The sequence below is a fragment of the Vigna unguiculata genome, chromosome 3, assembly GCF_037176805.1.
Source record: "Vigna unguiculata cultivar grain cowpea cultivar isolate G323 ecotype 2 chromosome 3, ASM3717680v1, whole genome shotgun sequence".
Lineage (NCBI taxonomy): Eukaryota > Viridiplantae > Streptophyta > Magnoliopsida > Fabales > Fabaceae > Vigna > Vigna unguiculata.
This window is the reverse complement of record NC_140794.1, coordinates 6,614,455-6,634,396: the sequence shown is the minus strand read 5'-3', so window position 1 is coordinate 6,634,396 and position 19,942 is coordinate 6,614,455. Positions and strand designations below refer to the sequence as shown.

Genomic DNA, 19,942 nt, shown 5'->3' with positions numbered 1-19,942 from the left:
TAGCTTAAAACTAATACATCTTGGTTTGAATGTTAAATTATTAAAAAATCTATATAATGTTACAATTAGTATTTTAAAGTTACATATTATTTTTGGTTAATTTAACTGTTGACTCTTTCCTTCATCTGGGTGACTTTACTTTATACTAAAAATAATAATAAAATATACGATTAAATTCTACAATTTTTTTTTACTTACTAATTTAAAACTAATATAATTATAATTCATATGAAATTTTTAGAAGGTGTTTTAAAAATAAGAACACAAAACTTAAACAAATTAATGTATTGATTTTTGTATCCATCTATCCATCCATTATAATATTAATGGTACATGATTAGACGTATTTAGAGATATATGCAGATAAAATTTGACAGATAGTTGATACTTGCGAGTATCTATTATTAGCGGGTATCTATTGCTAGAGGGTAGTGGATAGCCGATATTTTAATATCCATTTATAAATGGGTTGAGTGCGGATATTATATTATACTTTGTTGTTAGATCAGTGCATTTTTCCTCCTTTTGTTGTCAATTTATGTAAATTTTCTTTCTTTATGGTTAATGAGGATAAAGATATGCATAATTGCATTTTAGATGATAGGTGTGTCATTTCTCAAAAAGTTGCCTAAAACTTTTAATCTTTCCGTATGAAATGTGTAAATTAGGGGAATTTGATTTGGTTACATGTTGTGCCACCAACTCAAATTTTGGTTATTTGGAAACTATTGTATGACAATTTACCTATTGATTTGGAAGTTAAAAAAAAGTGTGGTTTTATGCTGTACGTGTTCTTTGTGTGAAAACAATGTTGAATCTTTCTCTCGGTTGTTCTTTCACTATTCTATTACTATGTGATTCTCAAAATGGTTGAAAGGGATTTTCCAGGATTTGCAATTTTCCTCTTTGATTTTTGTTGTTCAATTTATGAAGTCTCTTTATAGTTATTTATAGTTATTTGCTTAAAGTGATTAAAGTAGCTGCTATTACTATGATTATTTGGATGATTTAGAGAATGAAAAACATAGATTTTAATTTTCAATTGCTTTTACTTATGTTGTTTTTTAAATTAAGGAGTTGGTGCATATGGCTATAGAAAAAAAAATCTAAGAAGCATGAGTAATACTCTATTTGAATTTTTTGGTGCTTAAATTTTTCAATATTCATATTAGGGAGAGTATGATGACTCGATGAGAAAAATATTATGGTGAAAAGTTAGCTAATTTAATTTTTATTCATAGATAACAATATAAGTGGTTTAATGTAACCTTTATGTATTTATTTATATTTTTTTATAATAGGTACACTTTACTTATGTTTCGTGAAGTATAATTTTTATCATAAGTTTAGTGTTTATTTTCTTATTATTATTTTTTATTTTAATAACATTTTATATAATGACAAATAATTACTAGAGTTTGGAAATGTCAAAGTTGACTGTGATTCTAACATAAATTTATTTGGAAATAAATATTTGGGTGTATTTTTTGTTTAGACTTTAATTCAAGAGTGCTAATTTTCTCAGTTTTTACAAAATATTTACCGTATTATTTTACACACACACACACATATATATATATATATATATATATAATTATTTGAAAACTTTTGTATAACTCATTTAGAAGGTTACATGGAAAATTTTGAATTTAAACAAAAAGAACTATGTTGAAATATGCATACAGATCAAATTTCATAAAAATAACATGATCTATTAAAAGAATATTTTGATGGAAATGATAGACATAGATTGAAAAGTGAATTAGAGATTATATTTTGGTTGTTATAAGATAATTATTCTAATTCCTCTTATTTCGTATTCATATTAAATCAATTTGTTTATAATTTAATTGGTCAAATTTTACTATATAAAAAAGTTTAGAATTTTTTTATTTGAATTCCAATAGTTACAGAATTATGCATGAATCTAAAAATATGATAATAATCTTCAAGCAAATTTAAGTTTTGGCGAACATTAATTTGACATCAATAGTCTTTATCTTTTTACGCTAAACGTTGGATAAATATAGTTCATGATTCTAACTCAACTAATTATTTTTTTCACTAAAAATAGTGAATCATATTAATCATTTTAATATGTATAATATTTATATAATTTTATTAACAATAACTTGCAATATTTTTTTGAAAAGTGCTTTAAAATTAAAACTTGTTAGATTACATTGTAAAATAGTATTTGAATATATTATATTAAATTAAAACATTAAAATTTCTTTATTATTAAATTTTAATTAGTGGATTATATTTTAAAATGGTTGATAAATAAAATAAAAAATAATATATTATAGAAAAATAAAATCTAAATATAAATTTTAAGTAAGGTCTTACAATTTCTAGACACGATCTAAAAGATAGAATAAGATGAAATATTACATAATTTAAATAATTTAATTTAATTTTTTTAAGTGAAATAATAAGTTTAAAAGAATGCTTAATTTTACATTTAATTAAGTACTAATTTAATTTAAATTTATAAATAAAATTGTGTTTTATATAATTAGTTGAAGTTGGAGGGGGTGTAAGTACTCAAAAGTCTATTTCTTCTTTTTACATAGTAAAGCATTAATAATCTACGGTTCCCCAAAAATGCATATACCGGTATGAATCATGGAATTCAATGTCCGTATATTCTTCTGTCCTTGGTTACATGTTAGAGTAAACACGTACGCTTCAAACTTTATTCTTATCACAAGGGTTCCACTCTTAATAATAATAATAATAATAAATAAATGTAATTACGTATTATTCAATTTTGTTTGATTAAATTTATTTATTTTTATCTTTTCTTTATCTAAATCTCTTAGCTTGGACAACACAAATGATCTTTTTATCATATTTTGCATAATATAATATCAAACAAAAAGTAATAAAATAAAATAAATAATTATAATAAATAATTAAATATATGGACATTATGTCACTATCACTAATTTAAAAAAAAAACATAAAAAGCGAACCATCATATGATTACAAATAAATGAAATAAAAAAGTAATAGATAAATTAAAAAATAAAAGTAGTGGGTATGTTATTGATTAAAAAGTTAAATATGTTTTTTTTAATTATTATAGAAAATTACTTTTCATTCTCAAACTATTATGAAAAGTTTTGTCTAAACTAAATTCTAAAATATTTTTGTGAAAACTTACAAAATGACATAAAGCATAGTCGATTTTTATAAAAAGATAACCCTATAATATTTAATAATAAAATATTTAATCTATAAATAGATTTTTAATAACTGAAATTTATTTTTATAAAACAATCGTCATTTTAAACAAATTCTTATAAGTTTTCTCTTTGTCTTCTCTTTAAGTTTTTATCTTTATCTTTATCCTTTTGAAGATCAAGGACTATGTAATCAATCGTGATAAGGAACGCCACACGTTCATTCGATCAAAGAATCAAACAAACAAGTTTTCTCTTTGTCTCTTTTGAGGTATTTTAGTTTATTGAATTGCATGTGGGTCTTAAGGTTATGCATGTGGTTTAAATGTGCTCTTGATGAATCTTTGTTGCTTTATGATCTAGATGATATGTTTTGGCCTCTAATTGAGGTTTTTGATAAATATTTCAAGGAGGTAATTTCTAGATAATTAAATGAGATGTGTTATTTTGAATGGGATGATTTGCTGTATGGCTATACTATATCATTCACAAGGAGAAAGGATATAAGTTAGTATAGTGTTATGCATTGACTAGGAACACTTGTTGTGAAGCCATCCTTATACTCTACCAGACTCACAAACTCGTTTTAGAGACCAATTTATACACTATTTTAGTTAATTATAATTTTTAGTTTATAAATTAATATCTAAATTGGTCACTACAATAACTAATTATTTTTTTGTCACTAAAATTGATCACTAATAAGAAATTTTATTGTAATGTAAGAATCAAAATATTTATTAAATTTGCAAATATTAATGAAACCTAGTTGATAAAATTTAAAAATATTTTAAAAATAATATAAAAGGAAAATACATATTCAAATTAAAAATATTTTAATTGTCTTTTTATTTTAATTTTTAAAATTTTAATGAATCTATTTTATACACTAATAAAAATTATAACACATCACTTGATAAAAATCATATAAAAATAAATATTAAATGAATAATAATTAAAATTTAGTATAGGTCTTTCATCTTTTGAACTCCAATATATGTTGAATGGTGATGAATTTTTTTATGGCAATTACGTTAAATTATTATATTATAGTACACAATTTTTATTTATACAATTATAATGATAAAAATACTACACTTATGATAATAAGTTAGAAAATAAAAATAATTATGTAAAAAATATCAAAACAATATTTTACATTATAAAAATAAATAATAAATAAAAATATTTAAAAAATATTAAATGAGTGTCTTAGAAACAATTTGATAGATCATTGCATGAGATCGTACAAAGGAAGACAAATGTATAATTAGAGATATGATAAAACAAATACCTTAGTCTTATAAGACTTTTCAAAATCAACTTAGTCGAACAATTGAGATATAACAAAAATTATTTTAGCGAAACAAAATAATTATTCAAATGAAACAAAAAATTAATAATAAGAAAGAAGATATTTTTTTTTATATTATCTAGTAAATGAAAATTTTATGCTATTGAATACTAGAGTTAAACATTCTCATGTGAAAAAAAAATACACAATAAATAAAAATATTAAAAAAAGTAAAAATATTCAAATGCGAATCATAAAAAATATTTAATTAACATATATCATTTGAATATAATTGTACAAATGTCACAAGAGAAAAAAATATCTTAAGATGTGAATAAATTTTATGACAAGTTAAACAATTAGAATTTTAATGATTTAAAGAGGGATGAGGATGAGAGTAAAAATAAGTATTATGATGGGTATGAGGACGAAGACGGATATATATATATATCCGCACTCATCCTCATTTTCATATCTAATTGAGAAAATAGGATATTACTCATACTTATACACGTACCAAATCAATACGAGAATTCTGTATTTCAAAATGAAAACAGGTTCGGATATTATCTATGGAAACAGATTTATTTGGTTTTGTTAGTGCGTTTCCTAATAATGTATTATTATTTTTTTACTAAGTTTGCAGAAGTTACCTTTTTTTTTTTGTAAATTATGTATAATATATTCTGTTATAAAAATAGTTCTATAAATATTTTAACTATTACTTTTATTTAATCCTATTATACTATTTTATTAAATTTATACTTAAATTCACTGTTTTATAACCAAACGAAATACTAAAATTTTAGTATAATAATATAAATATAATAATAAAAAATAATTATAAGAGTATTTCCTTATTCTGAATGGTTGAAGCAACTCCATATATAATAATAGAAACTAAATTAGTTTTAGAATAACTTGATGATTAAATATTATAGATATCTGTAAAAACATAATTCCCAGAATGGCAATAGTTATGATTAAAATGGAAAAATGCAGATATTTTTGAAATTTCATACAATGACAGATACTGCAGATAATTCATTTTTATTTTGCAATTAACAACAGTAAAAGAAAACACTTAATAGTTTCAGGGGAAGGCCAAAAAAATGTGTATCGAGAATGGCCTTCTCCTCCGAAACGATGGAAAATGAAAATTTGAAAGGATAACTATAATAAAGCCATGGCTAGCTACATCTTCTTGCTCTGGTTCACCATTATCATCAAACACAGCTCAAAAAGCTAAACCAAGTGGTGCAAACAAAATAAAACAAAAAGATCACCTGGACCTTAAAAAGAAAACACTAAGCTCCTGATCCATGTCCCCTTCTGGATCAATCAAGTGAAACGATTCACAGTTTTCTGACCCACGAACCCTCTCAAAGCTCCCTCTAAGGTACACCACTTCACCATCTTCTTTCTTGCACTTCACCACCCCAGTTCCGACCACAACCGAACGCATCAACCTCAACGCTTCAAAATCAGTGTTCGACGCTCTACGCTTAACGGCATACCCCACTTTCCTCCCATTACAGTACATAGTCCACAGAGGGGTCGACAAAAGTGAGTTCGTGTTCTTGTTTTTACTATTGTTGTCCTCGCCGTCACCACCACTCTCAAAAGCAATTCTCAGTGTTCCTTCTCTCATTTCCTTGGCCAAGATGGTTGTCGGAACCGCCAACTCCAGGAGGAGAATAGGGTTGGAGTTGGCGTTTGCCTGAATGCAGAAGCTCACCTTTCCTTTACGGTATCCGAAAATGGTGCCTGTGATGGTGGTGGAGTTCATCACGAGTGATGGTGAGTAATATTTGGTGGGGTTTTGGAGGCACTCGTTTGTTACATCTCGGTCTTCTAGAATGGTGGCACAGTTGCATGTGGGAACTAAGAGTTGCATGAGAGAACGTAGCAGCCTCCATGATCTAACTTGTTTCTCGCAGTCAACTGTAGTGACGCCACTCTCCATCTATGTCTAACTTCCTCCTATTCTTTCACTCCATCACCCTGGTTTAGGGTTTCTTTATATAATGCATAGATATAATAAAAAGGGTTGTTATCGATTTGTATTAATGCCATTAAAGTGTGAGGCTCTACTAAAGAATATATGCCAGATTTTATAAAGATTGATTCCGACAGATGATAGTTATAGATAATGAAAAAGGAAAATATATAGAATATGATGTCTTTTCTTGTTTTTGTTGTTAATATTTAACTGTTGACCTGAAACAGTGGTGTTGAAAAGAAACCACAAATTCACGAATCACAGTAACATGTGTCGATTAGTGAGGAGTTAGCCAATGGGATTGGATATTTTTGGAGTGCCAACTAAAAGGTTTATCTAATGAAACCCCGTTGCTTGATTCTGAAACAACTCATGCACACGCTTTCAGTGGATAGTTTTTTTTCTTTCTTTTCTCATTCCCTTGTTTATTCTTTGATGACAAACATCAAGCTGGAGCAGCAGTGTCTGAAAATAATAGTTAATGTGTAAATAATTGAAGGTGTTGTTCTTGCTCCATTGTTTTGCGATTAATTAACATTGATGGAAAAATGCAGGAAGTTTGGGACAGCGATTTCCGTACAGTCATAAAAGAGCAGTGTGATTGAATGATGAGGGCACTAGATTTCGGACCACAAAACTCCAAATTCATACACACTGTTAAGCTCTTATTTGAAGTTAATTTAATGTTTATATATTTATATAGTGAGACACAAGCATCTTTTATATATGCTTTTGCTCTCGATGACCAAAATAAAATATGTCGGACATATTATAGCAGACCCACAAAAGTAGCACTGAATCTTATTTTCATGTATTATTCGCGTATTGCATGTGAGATGAACTTTGGAGGCAAAGCGTGTTGTGTGGAGGCTAAAAAAATGTGTGTGGTTTTAGCTTTCTAGCCTGGTTGCTCCACTCTTGTCCTCCCCTTTCCTTTCTCTTCTTTGTCTGCTACTCAAAGGGTCACAGGGAAATACTATTCACTATGAAATTTTATGCAAACCAAGACGATGATTTGGAATTTATCAATGACTATAAATGCATGATATTTAGAACTCTTAAAATAGGTTGAAATCATCAAATCAACCCAGCTCGCCACGCGTTCGGGTTGGATTGGGTTAAAATTTTTTTATAAATTGACCTGGCTTATTTAAAATCCGGCTCATCCGGGTTGAATCCGTGGTAAGCTTGATTGGTTCGTCAACCCTCAAATAAGGAGTCACAAAAGTATTTTTTGTTAAGTTGGCTTTGTATTTAGGTATGTTAGGTTATTTTTTTAGCCAACACATAGATAATTTGTATTTTTGTGATTTTGGTTTGTATTTGGATTGTATTAAAGTTTATTTAGATTTTAATTAGAATTATGATCTAGTTTTGACTCAAAAAGTAAAAAAATAATTTTTTTTGATTAAGTGAGCTCGTAAGTAAACTCGTTTAACCTACCAACTCACGGTGGGTCGGGTCGGGTTGGGTTGAAATTTTTTTGGCTCGCTAATTAGTGAGCCGGGTTGGATTGAAATTTTTTTGGCTCGCTAATTAGTGAGCCGGGTTGGATTGACTCACTAAGTGATCAACTCATAATGGATCGAGTCGGATCGGTCGAATTACCTATTTTGACAGCTATAATGATACTTAATAATTGATTATGATAAATCCATCGATCCAAATTCTCAACTAAATTTTTTTTGTTTTCCTCTCATCGAGTATTTAAATTACTATTAAAATCAGTATCCATCATACATTTTAGAAGAGCACAACAAGATAATAATATAGGAAAAATTTAAAGAGAATCCAAAAGTCTAAATCCAACATTTTTTGAAAGAGCTAATGAGAAATAAAATTATTCTTCTATGTAACAAAAGTGAAATCAGCTTCTATTCAATTATGTTCGACACTAATATAATGTTTGAATGGTTGAGGAAGTTTTTATTTATTTTTTTTTTCATAAATGACACTGATATTTACATCTCAAATTTATTGAAATAATATTGTTAACATTAATATTTCGTTTTGGAAGTTAAAACTTTTTTGAGCAATGTTATACTTAAAAAATGTTTCATAGAGTTAATGGAGGAAAGTTAACCTGAATTCTGATGTAGGAGAGAGTAAAATTGGAAAAGAAAACTTCTCTTGTAGAAGAGAGTAAATATTTGACTAAAAAGTCTTATTACTAATAAAATAAAATAAATTCTCATAAATGAGTCTTGTAATCAATAAAATTTTCTAAAGTATTTTTGGAAGTTCCCATGCAAATATAACATTTATAAACAATCTACATTTACTTTAAATATTTGAATAAGTAATTTACTATTTATGAGAGATGATATGAGCGAAAATTGTGTTTGTTTGGTTTAAGTAATGAGCTATTATAGGTTACCAAAGATTTTAACAAAGTTTTGACAAACTTCCTTATATTGGTTAAAAAATATAACTTTATTATAATTAAAAAATAAAAAATTAATCAATTAAAAAATATAATTTGAGATGAATGGTTTACGGAGGAAGTTTTAAAAGAGAAAATCGAGCGTGAGATGAGGAGACAGACGCAGATATGTGAGATCGATTACAACAAATTTGACTTCAATAGTAATGTTCATATGCACACTTTCCCTTTTTCATAATTATTATTTGTCTATTAAACAATAATAGCTTAATGTCAATAATACTTTTCAATAATCATTTGTTTTAATTTTATGTACTATTTTTTTCTTTTCTTAACAAAAAAACAATTTTATATTTAAAAAAATATATTTAAGGAAATTTTTTTTCGTTACATGGCATAACAAGTTACCTATCTTTACTAATTCAATCAAATCAAATTACCTGTGTATATACCAATGGATTGAATTCTATTATTTTTCTATCAAAAAAATCTTCTTACTTTCCAGTGTCTAACTTTTTTGCAACTATTCGCAAAGAAATTATGCATAATTTTCTCCACAATGTTTTTCTTTTTTTAACTAAAAGATATTCATATTTTAAAAGAATATATTTAAAACCAATTTTGACATTTCATTACAAAACAAAACTATAACACACATACAACACACATTATGCAAAGTCTTTTTACATTTTATACTTTTCCAAACATTATTTTCATGAATAATTAATAGTGATTTTATTTGCATTATTTTCATGTTAATGGGACTCGTAACCTAACTCAATTATTAACAAGTTATATATATATATAGATTAATTTTCAACTTCATCAAGAGACCCCATATAATTTGATACTTTTTTAAAATGTTTGAATGAGAAAACATAAGAAAAGAAAAAAGTAAGCATTTATTTGAACTTCTTAATATGATGTACTGTACTTGTTAAAATTGGTCATTAAGATGATCTATTAGTGCTGATATTATAAAACATCAACCAATTAACAAAATTTTAAAGCTACTTCTAATTCAAAATCTTAAAACAATATATTTACAAATTTTATTTCTTATTTGAAACAATATATTTACAAATTTTATTTTTTATAAAATATTAAATGTTTTGTTTATACTAAGTGGCTTTTAGATTAATTTACATTTTTAAGAGTAACTTTTTAACGATTACAGTTTCCTCGAGTTTTTCATAGTTTTAGGAGGACTTTGACCTCCCTAATTTTTTAAATTATATAAATTATAATATATATATATATATATATATATATATATAAATTTATTTTAATTTTAGTATATTTTTATATATGTGACACCTGCAAAATTTTGTATATTTATTTTGATATCTCAAAATATTTAGTAAAGATTTACACTAGTTTTCAGTAACACTAATAATTCAGCAAACCCATAGTGGGATTTGAAATTTGACCTGTTTACCACCAAATAAGACAATGGTGAAGCATAGAGGGTCCCAAAATATGTTGTGAAGAAATATATCAATATCAAGACAAGTAAATGTACCTTAAAATCTTCATACTCATATTCATATTCATAAGATACATCTTCCTTTTCAGCTTCTTCTTCTGCACTCACATTCAGGTTAATAAGATAAATTCACTTAAATCAAAATTTCGTAACTATAAATCTATATTGTCAAATCAAATATCTTCAATTATTAAATGATGCATAGACTATTATAAAATTAATACATTAAAACATAATTCTTTTAGTTACAAAATGTGAAGACTTCTTAAGCTCATTAGTCACCATTTGTCTTCATCTTTTTCTTATTATTCTGAATTTTAAGGATTATACCTATATCCTTTAAATGAGTTATGTCTCTACGAAATCTAAAATCTTCAATACATTCTTTATATTAAGAACCAGATATATATTAAGATAGATTCAATAAATTTGATTAGATAACTCATGACTAAACATTTCGAGATAGATTTTACAAAATTGATTATGATAAATTTTGAATGACTCTAATATTATACTAATGCTATTTATTTTATAAAAGTTAACTTTATTACTTAATTTAATCTTATAAAATTAATTTGATAAAGTGTGATTTGTACCCTTCTTGAATCATATGAGAATATGTATAGAGTTAAATAAGAAAAATAGGTAGCTTCTCATTTGGTGGTTTATATTTATATTATGTTATTTCCTTGTATATTTTGGTAATGTTTTGACTTGTAGTACACTGTGAAAATGGGTCAAAATTTTACCAATCTTATCCTTACAGTAATATATTTGCAAAGGTAACCCTTTCTTATCATTTGACAAGCAACTCCAAATGAAAAAAACATAATCAATCCACTATCTTGTTCGACATACTTTCTCAAAGGTAATAATATGTTTTATAAACTAAACAAAATTTTCATATAACCTTTTAATAAGAGCTTTAAAACCCCTTTTACAAGTTTAGATATTTTACTATATTTTTTGGTATAATTTTTTTTGTTGAACATTAAAAACATACTGTATTAATATTTTAAAAAATTTGTTAATATATTTTAAAACTTCAAAATAAATGACCATCACTATATTTTGAAAGTACAACTATAAAAATATTTAGAAAAAATTAAAAGAGAATCCAAATTTTCATCAAAGACAATGCGTGAAGATCCTTTCAACTTATTTCTATACAACTACAATAATATTTAACATCCAAATGAAAAAGAATTGCAAAATAGTTATAGCTTTCAAAATATAATGATTAACTTGACAATTAAAAAAAAAATAAGGACTCAAGTGAAAAAAAATAAAAAAAATTCAATTAAGCAAACACTTATATCTTTCAGAGTCCATTAGATACTTTGTTCTATTTAGAATATTGTGAACTTATAAACGTGATGTATTTTATGAAAAAATAATTTGTAACAATTACATTTATCTAATATTATGGATGCTTATATCATATTTCAAATATTAGTAAATTTGGGCTACATCGAATTGAAATTCATAAGGCTTACTAATATTTTGATTGGGCACACCAGCACTCTTAATGCGCGGGTGCTCCTTCCCGCACCCTAATATTTCCTTTCTGCACCTAGAGATGGCAAATAAACCTGTGCCCGTGGGTATTATCTGAACCCGTCCCCGTTTTGACGGGGAATCCCCGCTTTGACTGGGTATGGGTATGGGTATGGGTAATACCCGAAATTTTCAACTGGGGATGGGGATGGGGATATATATATACCCGCCCAAATATCCGTCCCCGCTTAAATTACTAAACTATTTATAATTTATTAAATAATCTAAAAAATATATATAAATAAATAATATATTTACACATAAAATATAATATAATATAATATAATATAATATAATATAGTATATATACATATAAATAAAATATACTTATATATATATATATATTTACAATATACATGTAATATAATATAATATAATATAATATACATATAATATATATACATAATAATATAATATAATATATATAATATATACGTATAAAACAAATTAATCATTTAACTAGTGAGATCTTTTATAAACAAATTTATAACATGACAAATTTATAAAAATTTAAAAGAAATATATCTATATATATATATATATATATATATATATATATATATAAAAGCATAAAATATCTACGCATATACATATAATATATATATATATAATAATATAATATATATTATTATATTTATATTATTATATAATATAATATAATATATACTTAAAATAAATATATATCTATAAATATATATATATATATATATATAAACATAAGATATCCACACATATAATATATATACATAATAATAATAATATAATATATAATATAATATATATAAATAATTATATATATATATAAACATAAGATATCCACACATATAATATATATATATATACATAGTAATATATATTAATATATAATATAATATAATATATATATATATATATATATAAAAGCATAAAATATCTACGCATATACATATAATATATATATATATAATAATATAATATATATTATTATATTTATATTATTATATAATATAATATAATATATACTTAAAATAAATATATATCTATAAATATATATACATAGTAATATATATTAATATATAATATAATATAATATATATATATATATATATATATATATATATATATATATATATAAATAAAAGCATAAAATATCTACGCATATACATATAATATATATATATATAATAATATAATATATATTATTATATTTATATTATTATATAATATAATATAATATATACTTAAAATAAATATATATCTATAAATATATATACATAGTAATATATATTAATATATAATATAATATAATATATATATATATATATATATATATATATATATATATATATATATATATATAAAAGCATAAAATATCTACACATATACATATAATATATATATATATAATAATATAATATATATTATTATATTTATATTATTATATAATATAATATAATATATACTTAAAATAAATATATATCTATAAATATATATACATAGTAATATATATTAATATATAATATAATATAATATATATATATATATATATATATATAAATATATAAAAGCATAAAATATCTATGCATATACATATAATATATATATATATAATAATATAATATATATTATTATATTTATATTATTATATAATATAATATAATATATACTTAAAATAAATATATATCTATAAATATATATACATAGTAATATATATTAATATATAATATAATATAATATATATATATATATATATATATATATATATATAATTATTTATATATATATAAATAATTATATATATATATAAACATAAGATATCCACACATATAATATATATATATATACATAGTAATATATATTAATATATAATATAATATAATATATATATATATATATATATATATATATATATATATATATATATATATATATATAACATATTTCTCATTCTCTTTGTTTTTTGTTATACACTTTGTTTACTCTCTCAATTGTCTGGTTTATTTTTCAAGATTTAATTTTGAAGGTAATTTTTCTTCTTCTTATTACATAATTTTTACTCTCTGTACATGGTTATGTTCAAATAGGTGTTCCTCAATTTCATTCTATGAAATAATTTTTAGGTTACACATTTGATTATCTTTATTTATTTATTTATTTTCATGAAAATGTTTGACTCTTATTTTGTAGCTCTTCTTTTTGTTACTTTGGTTATACACTTTTTTACTCTCTTTTAATTGTTTGGCTTGTTCTTTAAGGTTTAAGCAGATCTTCAAGGTACTTTTCCTTTTATCATAATCTTAATTATACATTTTTTTTTCCGTTATGTTATGTTCAAATGGATATTCTCAAATTTGGGTCACACATTTAATTATCTTTATTCCTTTATGATAATTTTATTTATTATTTATTTTTTGTTTCATGATAATGTTTAATTATTTACTATAGAGGCTTTGATGTGTACAAGAAGTTGGATATGAAACTCAAACCATCTAGGTAAGTTACTCAAATTTATTAATATTTTTTGTTAGTATTTTTTGTGAATTCTCATCTAATATTCTACATTTGGTGTTTGTAGGTGTTAAAAAATTAAAAGGAAAAGATGTTCTCATGAGTGAAAATGAATCTGATGAAGAAGGTACATTATATTCTAGTAATTAAAATTTTCAATTTCAATTATTATATCATATCTAATTTTTCATTTTTTTTCTATGTGTAGGTGGATCGAATGCAAATGAAACCACTGATCATTTGTAAAATTAATAAATATTTTGGTTATTATAAAATTTTAGTAATGTGTAATTTTTTAGCTTTTATATAATTATTTGAATTTTATTTAGTTGTTATTTGATACTTTAATTTGATATTTATACTATTATAATATTTTTCTTAATATTTGACATCATGAAAATAAAAAAGAGTATGTTATTTTAATATTGAATATTTTGATAGTATCATGATTCCGTTGGTGTGATTTTTAAATTTTTTTTATAAAAAATATTTAATTGATATATGGAACAATAAAAAAATGGGTATGGGTATGAGTATAAGAAAATACCCGTTACCCGGTGGGGATGGGGATGAGTCAAAAGTTGTATACCCGTTGGGTTTGGGGATGGGGATGGAGATGAATTTTTATTATGGAGATGGGGATGAGATCATGATACCCGTTCCCGCCCCGTTGCCATCCCTATCTGTACCTCATAAAATTTAAAATCCCAGTTTTACCTTTACACACAAAAAAAAAAAAATCCTAAAATGCAAAACCTTCACCTACCCACACCGCTACGCCTTCCTCGTTCATTTTCTCTTGAAGCTTCTTCCTCCATCGTGAGCCTCTGCGGTTCCTCCGCTCCTTCCATGCGGTTCTCCCTTCATCGTTCTGTCTCCCCGGTGGCGGCGTAAACCGTCGCGTCCATAGAGGATACTATTAACTGCTCTTTTCTTCCTTCCATGATGTTTGGGCTTCTTATTTCAAGTTTTACAATTCTAGTTTATTGTTTCTCCAAAGAAATATATGCTCATGCCTTTTGTGGATTTTTAACCCCAAATAATTAATAATTCCATTCTTAAATATAATAAATAAATTTAAAGATAATAATTATTTTAATTTATTTTAAAATATTTATACAGTCAAATATTTTTTTTAATATAAAAAATAAAATAAAAATAATTGGTTAGTTATCGGGCAAGGTCTAAGATTTTATATATACTCCTATTACATGTTTTGAAAGTTGAAATTTTTTCATAATTTAATATTTCAAAAGGTTAAAATAAAAATGTATATTTCAAGTTTTGATCGATGCGAGATTATTAGATGAATTTGAAAAAAAAAATACTAAAAAGATTGAATTAATCTATTTTATAATTATGAAATAGTGGCTAAAATAATAGAAAGAGACAAAATAACTATAATTTGGAATATATGGAAATGGGTGTGAAATAATTTTTGAAAGAGTAATGTTTGGCAAGCTATGTGCAAGAAAGCAAACACCAAGGTGACTCACCTAACTGTCATCCTTGTTTCGTTGGTTAGAGGCATGCCCGGGAAGTAACACAAGGTGGACAAAAGTTGCATACTCTCTTCACCTTCTATTCAAACAACAACAAGTACAAATGCTTCTCTCTTTTTTTCTCTCAACTCTCTCCTCTCCTCTTTCTCTCCCATTATTTCAATGCCCTCATGGCAAAAACCAAAATTTCCAATCTCTTTGTCAATCTCACCAGTCATTACATGCTTCCTAAATCCAATACTATAAGGCAAACACTTGTAGACCGACCAAGTTCCCACAAAGATCGCTTTCCCTTTTCACTCTTTCGATTCTTTCGCCGCTTCATTCCTTCAAGTATTCCTCACCATGCTTTCTTCTTCCACTCTCTACCATGTTACTACTAATTAGTAGCTACTGTTTTGTTACATACCAAGGTGTTGTTTTTCGTCTTCTGCTTATATGGGGTGAGTTTAATTGTAGGAAAACTTGACGGAGGCTCAAAAACCGAGGACGAGGAGAAAGTCTACTCTTGGTTATACACTTTGGCTCAGACCGACAAGAACTTGGTCTTTGAGTACGTTAGGTCCACTGAAAGAGGCAAGTGTCTTCACTATGATTTAGTCTATCGTTAATTATAGATATGGTTTAAATAATGCTTATTACACTTGGATAATCCTCATTTTTATAAGGGTTGGTTTAATCTGCAACTTCAAGGGGATGCTTTATAAGATCATTTGTGAGATTAAGTTAAAACTAAACTTAAATTGTAAGAGAATTGAGCATCACCCTGAAGTTTTGTGTCATATTGGCAGGCTTAAGTTTCACAGAAGCAGAGAGGAGACTTAGGGAAAATGGGCCAAATGTTCCACTTGAGTATTCCTTTCCAAGATGGTGGAATCTTCTATGGAACGCTCTTTTCCACCCTTTTAACATCATTCTGATTATTCTGTCAGTTATGTCATTCATTGCCCGTGACAGTCCAAATGGATTTATCATGCTAGTGTTGGTTTTCATCAGTGTCACCCTCCGTTTCTATCAGGTTTTTCTTCGTTGGTTTGTTGCATTGAAGTAGTGGAATAATGGGGTTTTCTCTTCCTTTCACTCTAACCTCGGACCTTTCGTTTGTGTATACTAGGAATACAGCAGCTCAAAAGCAGCAATGAAGCTTTCAGAATTTGTAAAATGTCCAATAAAAGTTCAAAGATGCGCTGGTAGAGTTGTTCAGAAAGAACTTGTTGTTCAAGTGGATCATAGGGATGTAGTTCCTGGTGATATTGTAATTTTTGAACCTGGAGACCTCTTTCCTGGAGATATCAGATTATTATCTTCAAAACAACTTGTTGTAAGGTATATTATGTCAATTGGAAAATCTACTTGTTTAGTAAATGACAGCGGACACCTGTATTCTACCCTTTGCCATTTTAGATAACTAAATAACAAAAAATGGTGTTTTTCATACCTTGTTAACAGCCAGGCCTCACTAACTGGGGAATCTTGGACAACAGACAAAACTGCTGATATCAGAGAAGACTACAACACTCCTTTGTTGGATTTAAAAAACATCTGTTTCATGGTGAGTGAGTGAGTTAGTAACACATCCCTGTCTGTATTTTTGTTTCAATGCAAGTTATAGCTTCAGTTTACAGAACATAATTTGGTGAATCAGAGATTGTCTGATTAATTTGGTGAATTTTGTCTGATTAGTTATTAACATCACAGGGCACAAACGTGGTATCAGGCACTGGAACAGGTCTAGTGGTTTCAACCGGATCCAAGACTTACATGAGCACCATGTTTTCAATAGTTGGGAAGAAGAAGCCACCAGATGATTTTGAAAAGGGTCTCAGATGGATATTTTACTTGCTTATTTCTGTCATTCTAGTAGTTGTTACCATCATGTTTGTGGTAACTTACTTGACATCTCTTAATTTGACCCAAAGCGTTCTTTTTGCCATCTCTGTTGCATCTGTCCTGAATCCTCAAATGCTTCCCCTCATCATCAACACATGCCTTGCAAAAGGAGCACTTGCTATGGCCAAAGACAGGTGCATAGTAAAGAGTTTAACATCTATACGCGATATGGGATCAATGTAAGGATTAACTTAGACTCTAAATTCAGATGCAGTTGCAGACAATTGAACTAACTTGTATCAAAATATGATTCAACTTTCTATTCTCTAGCTAATTCTTTTTCCTTGTACTTATATTTTTTGAATGTTGCAGGGATATTCTTTGTATTGACAAGACAGGCTCCCTTACAATGAATCATGCAATCATGGTTAATCATCTTGATTACAGGGGTTTACCCCAAGAAAAAGTTTTGCGCTATGCCTTCCTCAACTCTTACTTTAAGACCGATCAGAAGTATCCTCTGGATGATGCTATTCTGGCATTTGTATATTCAAATGGATTCAGGTTTCGGCCATCAATGTGGAGGAAGATAGATGAGATTCCTTTTGACTTCATCAGAAGAAGAGTATCTGTCATCATAGAAACAGAAGACAGACACTCAGAATTCTTTGGCCGGTTCATGGTAACAAAAGGAGCACTGTTAGAAGTATTGAAAGTTTGTTCTTTTATTGAGAATTTCGAACAAGATGAAATTTCCCCCTTCTCTTCCGATGATTATCAGCGTATTTTGAATCTCTCAGAAGATATTAGCAATGAAGGGTTAAGGATTCTAGGAGTAGCTATAAGGAAGCTGGAAATGGAAATGGTGTGTCTTTTCTTCTTTTCAATCTTTCTTTTCATACCAATGACATTGATTTGCTTTTGCATCAATATAGTATAACAGGCTTAGAATCACTTCCTGTGTCTTCTTTAAATTTCTCTTCTCATAGGAGCACCTCAGTGACTATTTCATATTACATGTGACATTGCAGCCGCAAACGTGTGAAACAAGTAACGGAAGCAAGAGAGAAGACGAGGATGTCGAAAAAGACATGGTGTTCCTTGGTCTGATAACATTTTTCGACCCACCTAAGGACACAGCAAAGCAAGCACTGTGGCGGTTGTGTGAGAAGGGAGTGAAAGCAAAGGTTTTAACTGGCGATTCCCTCTCCCTGACAACAAGGGTATGCAGAGAAGTTGGAATAAGCATCGATCATGTAATAACAGGTCCTGAACTAGAGCTACTTGACCAAGACACGTTTCATGAGACAGTGAAAAGAGCCACAGTACTAGCACGTCTCACTCCAATTCAGAAACTCCATGTGGTGCAATCCTTGCAAACGGTTGGAAACCATGTTGTTGGGTTCTTGGGAGATGGAGTGAATGATTCACTGGCTTTGGATGCTGCGAATGTAAGCATTTCTGTGGATTCAGGAGTGGCCATTGCAAAAGACATGGCAGATATTATCTTGCTTGAGAAAGATCTGAACGTGCTTGTTGCGGGAGTGGAGCACGGAAGACTGAGTTTTGGCAACACAATGAAGTATGTTAAGATGTCAGTGATTGCTAACTTGGGAAGTGTGATTTCACTGCTGATAGCAACACTGGTGTTCAAGTACGAGCCCTTAACTTCTACACAGCTTCTGACTCAGAATTTCATCTACAGTGTGGGACAGATTGCCATAGCCTGGGACAAGATGGATGAAGAGTATGTGAAGACACCTCACAAATCCTCAGAAAGAGGGTTGTCGATGTTCATAGTGTGGAATGGATCAGTGTGCACTCTGTGTGATGTTGCAACACTCATGCTTCTTTGGTTTTATTACAAGGCTTACACTGATGTGACTCAGAAGTTTTTTCATACAGCTTGGTTCATTGAAGGTCTTCTGTTGCAGACCCTGATCATCCACTTGATCAGGACTGAGAAAATCCCTTTCATGCAGGAGGTTGCATCTTGGCCTGTGATTTTCTCCACTGTTGTCACTTCTGCCATTGGAATTGCTCTTCCTTTCACACCCATTGGGAAGGTCATGGGATTCTCCCTTCTTCCTCTCTCATATTTCGGACTTTTGTTTCTTCTTTTTCTTGGCTATTTTATAGTTGGCCAGCTGGTTAAGAGACTTTACATATTGGTTTATAAGAGGTGGCTTTGAATAGCAATCTTTTTCATCTCA

The 19,942-nt window shown here is 27.2% G+C and overlaps 2 protein-coding genes across 4 annotated transcripts; one reads left to right on the top strand and one right to left on the bottom strand.

Annotated features, from left to right (window-relative positions):
- Window positions 1–5,601: 5,601 nt before the first annotated feature.
- Window positions 5,602–6,474, bottom strand: LOC114175793 (protein MIZU-KUSSEI 1-like). The gene has a single exon (XM_028060598.2). It carries the CDS (start codon window positions 6,446–6,448, stop codon window positions 5,765–5,767), a length of 684 nt encoding a protein of 227 aa, XP_027916399.2. The 5' UTR covers window positions 6,449–6,474; the 3' UTR covers window positions 5,602–5,764.
- A 9,382-nt stretch (window positions 6,475–15,856) lies between these two features.
- LOC114177889 (uncharacterized) lies at window positions 15,857–19,942 on the top strand. 3 transcript variants are annotated; one of them, XM_085671484.1, is made up of 8 exons: window positions 15,857–15,996; window positions 16,359–16,475; window positions 16,691–16,917; window positions 17,014–17,225; window positions 17,349–17,451; window positions 17,583–17,968; window positions 18,102–18,594; window positions 18,761–19,942. In XM_085671484.1, exons 3-8 carry the CDS (start codon window positions 16,834–16,836, stop codon window positions 19,919–19,921), a joined length of 2,439 nt encoding a protein of 812 aa, XP_085527610.1. In that variant the 5' UTR covers window positions 15,857–15,996; window positions 16,359–16,475; window positions 16,691–16,833; the 3' UTR covers window positions 19,922–19,942. The 3 variants fall into 3 exon arrangements, with proteins under 3 accessions (XP_085527610.1, XP_027919279.2, XP_085527609.1); XM_028063478.2 differs by lacking the exon at window positions 15,857–15,996 and adding an exon at window positions 16,003–16,232 and having other exon boundaries at window positions 17,598–17,968; XM_085671483.1 differs by lacking the exon at window positions 15,857–15,996 and adding an exon at window positions 16,003–16,232.